The sequence below is a fragment of the Clytia hemisphaerica genome, unplaced genomic scaffold (assembly GCF_902728285.1).
Source record: "Clytia hemisphaerica strain Z4C2 unplaced genomic scaffold, Clytia hemisphaerica genome assembly, whole genome shotgun sequence".
NCBI lineage: Eukaryota > Metazoa > Cnidaria > Hydrozoa > Leptothecata > Clytiidae > Clytia > Clytia hemisphaerica.
This window is the reverse complement of record NW_027104351.1, coordinates 19,308-26,032: the sequence shown is the minus strand read 5'-3', so window position 1 is coordinate 26,032 and position 6,725 is coordinate 19,308. Positions and strand designations below refer to the sequence as shown.

General features: G+C 39.0%; 1 protein-coding gene across 1 annotated transcript; it reads left to right on the top strand.

Annotated features, from left to right (window-relative positions):
* Positions 1-2,672: 2,672 nt before the first annotated feature.
* Positions 2,673-5,519, top strand: LOC136818030 (uncharacterized). Its single transcript, XM_067074397.1, has one exon. The coding sequence runs from the start codon at positions 2,673-2,675 to the stop codon at positions 5,517-5,519; it is 2,847 nt and encodes a 948-aa protein (XP_066930498.1).
* The last annotated feature ends 1,206 nt before the right edge of the window (positions 5,520-6,725 follow it).

The window sequence follows — 6,725 nt, the reverse complement described above, 5'->3', positions numbered from 1 at the left end:
TTATTTGGAAATTATTTAAAGTGTTTAAACTGAATAATGACCACCAGCAGCAGTGAATTTGAAATTTTCTACTACTGACTTAAAAATTTTTACGACCGACCGACCGACTCACTTTTTAGACCCAACAAGGACGCAAAAAGATTTTGTGATTGCCGCCTTATGTCGTGTTGAATAATAGACCATATTGTTAAGTTTTTGATTTTTCTAAAAAAGCGATGTGTATTACAATAGAATTCCCTCGAGGAGTTCTTAAGAGATATTATTTGTAATACACTCGAAACAATCCCACAATGCATCGCTTTTTTAGAAAAGTCAAAAACTCTGATAAAGGTCCATTAATAAATAATGTGTCTGTTCTTCGCAGCATACCTCCTCAACAAATGTTACTGACCACAATCACCCAATATTCGATGGCGTATGTATGATCTTTGTTGTAAAAGCGTTTACTCAAATACTTTGAACCGTGTATAGACAACATGACAAAAAAATCATTGTTCGGCTGAATGTAAAGTTTAACCATGACATGACATTTCCAATAAAATTATAAAGTCTAAATGTTAAAATATTTCGAAATCCAAATGTTGCTTTAAATCTGACTTGACAGTTGCAGATATTTGGTTTGATCTCAAGCCATAAAAATAGTTTTCGATGAGACCAATTGATGTAGCAGGAATGGTTACTACAATCAATTGTCACAAAAATGTGCCATTCAGTATGGATGCCACAAGCTAAACAAGCATCTGTCAAACCATTGCATTTATCGAAAATTTCAAGTTGATAACAAAAAAAATAACAGACCACACGCATTGTCACATTAGCAAGGGGATGGTAGGACAGAGGAAGCGGTAAAAAACCTCAAGAATGATACTCGAGTAAAATTTCCAATAAGTGTGAACAGCAGTAACGTTATTTTACAAGCAAAAGAAATCAGCAGGATCCTGCCTTGACAAAAATCGCCATCTTTGTTTCGCAAGTCTGCAAAAGTGAAAGTAGCGGGAACGACATAAAAACAAACATCTCGCACTTGATTGGATAGTCAAATTCGATATAATTTTAAAAACACTTTTATTTTATAAAATAAAGACAAGTCTATTTTGCTCGGGGTTTTTTCGTGAACCGAATCGGTAGCATTTCTCAAACATATACAAATTTACGTCCCGCGTACGCAGATCTTGCCAAAGGATGCAGAACGCGCGTTTGAGCAAAAATACTGTCACTGTTTTCATTTTCTTATTGAAAAATTCTTTCTTTTCTAATCTTTAATGACAAATAAAATTACCATAAGTTTCATTTTTGTTTTCAATTTTTTTCTTTTCTAATCTTAGTTTCATTTGCAATACAAGTCCTGGTGGTCTAATGGCTATTTTACTTGAGATCCAGGTTCGAATCCTGGCTAGGACATTTGTGATATGATATATAGAATTAGCAAAGAAATAAAAACTTTGATTCCAACATCTACGCAAGAAAAATCAACTGAGTTGACAACAAAATTTGCAATGTTTACAACTGTTTACACAAGAAATATACAGTAAACAATGTTGAAGGAAAATATGAGACTAAAAAAATTGAAAAAAGATTACTAAAATAAATTTTCATTGGGAGCGAATTGCCAAGTTAATTGAAAGAAGCATCTCCTTCTAGCCTACGTCTAAGTTGTTCTTTATTCCTAAGTGTGGACAAGTTTCTTTTTTCGCACGCCTCTCTAAGCTGGGTGATGCTAATCCGGTTTGGGACGATAGTCTTAGACTTTTTTATTTTGGCTTTGTGGTCATTTGCGATGTGGGACTGAAGTAGAGATTGGTCAGGAAAACGCTCTTTACATAAATTACATTTGATCCGTTTGTAGATTTTGAGAATTTCATCAGTCAGCATGCCAATTTTGGAACATTCGAGCACTAATACACCCTTTTTACAAACAGTACAAAGATTCTCATCCAATTCCAATAATCTGGAACAGGTACAATAATTTGATTCTTCTTCAAGGCATGGGATACCTGATTGGTAATGAGAATGATATGCAAGCTTGAGGCTAGGAACGTGGTACGGTAGATAGAAACTTCTAATGAAATTTGCACGCATAAGTTGATACCACTTTCCTGATTCATCTTGATTGATCGAACGATTGGAATTCATTTTCAATTCTTGCTTGATCGCCGAATGCTTTGATTCTTTTCCCTGCATTGTGAGAATACCGTAGCCTATTTTGTAATCTTTCAAGAGTAGATTGGTGTGGTATGGAATAATATAACCCAAGTTGGACCTGCATGGCTGTTTTTGTCGTCACCAACAAATCAACCAGCCACAACCAGTTGGATTGGGACTCACTTCAGTGAGGGGGGCCGGTGCCTTATGGATACCGTCGAGAGGAAGGCCCCGAAACGGAACGCATTCTCTCCTGATGACCCATGAAGACTGGATCCGGTATGCGGAGCACTGTGGCTGGCAATCACTTAACAAGGTAAGCTGTTATTCATTTCTACACAATCGTGGTTTATGCCAAGAGGACAGCACGGAAAGACGAGCTGACATTGGGAAAGACCATGGACATCAGGGAAAGACCGACGGTTTCACATGGTTTACAACCCGTGGAGCTGTATCTACTTGTAACGACGACTATAGTGAACGACAGCCCCGTGATTGACCGAGAGGGGGGAGTAGAGAATCAATCAGACATGATACAAATCGGAAACGGACTTGAAATGGTCTCAGGACAACCCAAACGGATATCGGAACAAATGAATAACAGCTTTGAATGTGATGAATGCCGGAGGACCTTTGCCAGCACCAGAGGGCTCAGGATCCATCAAGGGAAAGTATGTAAGAAGAAGTCGACGCAGTGTAGATCGATTGATCGTCAAACACGTAGTAAAACATCCCAGGAATCAAACCACAGTGGATTGTTAGATGCTACTGCTGATGCTTCTTCAGTCGCCGAAGTACCTATGGAGCCATTGGTGAAAAAGCAAAAGATTCGCTGGCCCGCAGCAAATGATAAAACCAGTTACCAGAAATTAGAGGACTTGGTTTCTAAGAGGATGTACAAGAAGAAAGGATCAACATCGGAGAAAATAAAAGCTCCGTCGCAATGCATTTACGAAACAGGAATAGAATTATTCGGTGCGTCAGAGAAGACAAAACTTGCAGAACCAAAGGTGTTCGTTAGCAGAAGGGAGCGGAGAATGAAAGAGCTTCGTAATGAAAAGAAAGATTTAAGGAAAAGGTGGAGAGAAGCTCTGCCAGGCGAGAAAGACGGACTAAAGGTACTCTATGAGGACTTGAAGCTGAAGTGCCGCCAAATCCAACGCAATATTAGGCGCACTGAAAGAAGGAAAGAAAGCCAGCAAGCTCGTAAATCTTTCTTAAAGAACCCTTACGAGTATGCTAAGAAGTTGTTCACGGAAGCCAGAAGTGGCACACTAACGTGTAGCAAAGAAGAGCTCGACAAACACATAAATGAAGTTTACAGCGATTCCAAACGGCAGAACGAGCTACCTAATGTATATAGACTGAAATACCCGGCAGCACCAGGCGTTGGCTTCCAATTGAATGACTTTAACAGCAAGGAAGTAGATCAGTTTGTTAAGAAAGCGAGAGCCAAGAGCGCCCCAGGAGGTAATGGTGTCTCCTACAAAGTTTACAAATATTGTGATCGACTCCGCCAAAGGCTCTTCCTGTTACTGAGGGAGCTTTGGCGCGAGGGCAACTTGGTGGATGACTGGTGCCAAGCCGAGGGGATTTACCTACCTAAAGAGGCTGAGTCAAAGACGATCGGGCAGTTTAGGCCAATCTCAATTTTGGATGTTGAAGGGAAGATTTTCATGGGGATAATTGCAAAGAGAGCGGTGAGCTTCCTGCAAAGCAATGGATATATAGATGAAAGCATCCAGAAAGCAGGAGTCCCTGGTATTCCTGGCTGTATCGAGCACGCTTTCGCCATCTGGGACACCATTCAGGAAGCAAAGAAAGACAAAACGGACCTAAACGTTGTATGGCTTGACTTAGCCAACGCATATGGATCTGTACCTCATGCTGTTCTTATGAAAGCAATGGACTTCTTCTATATACCTGTGAAAGTGAAGAATTTGATGAAGTGCTACTATGATAAATTCAAGATGAGATTTACCACCCAGTCATTTACAACCGAGTGGCACCGGTTGGAGGTTGGGATTGCTGCTGGATGTACAATTTCTGTGATCTGGTTTATAGCTGTGATGGAAATGATACTCAGATCGGCAGATTGCACTGAAGAGACAGCCAAGGTCCAAGCACCAAAAAAAGCGTTTATGGACGACGTGACCCTTCTAACTCGTGAACATGATAAGATACAAAAGGTCCTTGACAAACTGGATGAACTAATAACATGGTCCAGAATGAAGTTTAAAGCCAAAAAATCACGCAGCCTCACTTTCTCTAAAGGACGTCAAGTGCAGCGGAAATTCCAAATATCAGGAGAAGTGATGCCCACTATAAAAAAGCAACCAGTAAAAAGTTTAGGTCGCTGGTACGAAGGAAACCTTAATGACAAAGGAAGAGGTGTGCAGATCCAAAGCCAGCTGGAAGACGGTCTTAAAGCTATTGACGAGACTAAACTACCGGGGAAGTACAAAATTTGGTGTCTTCAGTTCGGACTTTATCCCAGAGTTGCGTGGCCACTCATGATGTATGAAACAGCAGTAAGCAGGGTAGACATAATGGAACAGAAATGTAATGTCAAGAACAGAAGGTGGATAGGTCTCCCACGAATGACCAATACTTCTGCTCTGTACCGGAAGAAAGGATCGCTGCAGTTACCCTTAACAGCCAAATCAGAAATCTACAAAGCTGGCAAGGTGCGTACGGTGATGATGCTGCGAGAGTCAGCAGACACTGAGATCCGAAGTCATCCACCAGTTGTACACACAGCACGGAAATGGAATGCAGAAGACGAAACTAACCAACTCATCTCGTCGTTACAACATAAGGACATTATTGGATCGACACAATCGGACATGAAAAGTCTTGGAGTTAACGCCTTCAAGCCCTTTGCTTCAATGAACAGAAAAGAAAGACGTGCTGCTGTCTGCAACCAAATTAAAGATGTGGAAGCAGAGAAAAGAGAACTACACATTATTCAATGTGCACAGCAAGGTCAGATGACCAAGTGGGAGGAGAATGTTGTTGAACGGAGAATCAGCTGGAACGAAATATGGAATTGGAGCACGTCACGTCTAAGCTTCCTTGTTCGTTCGACTTATGATGTGTTATCATCCCCAGCAAACCTTGTCAGATGGAAAGTGGCAACTGATGACACATGTCGATGCGGAAAAACTGGAACAATGAAACATATTCTGTCAAACTGTGTTCTAGCCCTCAACCGTTACACCTGGAGGCACAACGAGGTACTCAAAATCTTGTTCGATGTGACCGCAAAGCAGCTTGATGCAATAAACAATGGCAAAAGACCTCAAAAGACCAAAATCGGTGGTTCAATCAAATTTGTGCGACCAGGGCAAATACCGAATTTGGATATATTTACATAATTATTATTTCGTCCAATTAAAAAAGAAATAAAAAGAAGTACTTGTATCTATCTATCTATCTATTATGGTTGAGTTACATCTATTATGGTTGAGTTACAGGAGGCTGTATCGAGGCTTTGTATCGATTTTAAACTTTTCATTCATTGAGAAGAAAAAAGTGAAGTCATTGTAATGCTACGTTGCATAATCAAAAAGAAAAAATACAAAGACGGGGGTTGGCTAGGACAACAACAAGCGAGACGATGTGAACAGCCTAAGTCCTAACTAAATATAACAAAATATAGTAAATAAAGTTTTGTTTTGGCCAACGTAAAAATCTTGATTTTTTACACCTAAGCACACAGTGAATATTTTCTTCCAAAAAAGCTTAAAAGCTGATCGTTATAAGAATATCAGTCCAAGTGATAATGAGACTAAAAAAGGCAAATTGTGATAAAGAATTAAGACTACTTCAAAGATCAAAGCTTTGCGATTTTTATAAGGGAAGAACTATCCATTATGATAATCAGAACATGATCCATATCTATTTACAAAAAGGGTAAATAAAATTAACAAAATAATGTGCTGTTAAAAAGGCAAAGGGGATGGGGAGTTAAAAATGGGGATTTCCAGCTCAGTTACTTCAAACACATACCACAATTACAAAGAACGTTCAAGCAAAAGATCAACTAAACTAAAATCAAATAAAAACAAACAGTTTAGCAATGTTAAGTTTTTTATTCTGAGTCATCAGAATCGTCAGCTGCTAGTGCTGACCTCTCAATCTGATCAAGAGATGCATATAATTAATGTTTTCAGAATTAGAAAAAAATTTTCTTGAAATTTGATGACGTCGTCACGTTTCGGCCAAAAAACTGAAATCCTTAAAAAATGCTGACGTCATCCAGATTTAAAATTTTTTTTATTGAAATGCATCTTAGGTGAAAATTTGAAATTTGTTTTGATGATTGTATCAAAAGTTGTTAGAATTTCAATTTTTATGACGTCATCAAAATAGCGCAAAATTGAGTATTTTTGCGATTTACGCAAAATTTCTAAATAAAAAACCATCTGCCTAGAGTGAATCTTATTCTACTTAGTTATACGCTTCGTTTGAGCCCAAAATGGGGTTATGAAAATGATTTGTAACGTTGCAAGAATTTTGACCTCCACGAACCCGCGTTATTTCCCTGGAAAATGAAAGTCAATTTGGAATATACTTTGACA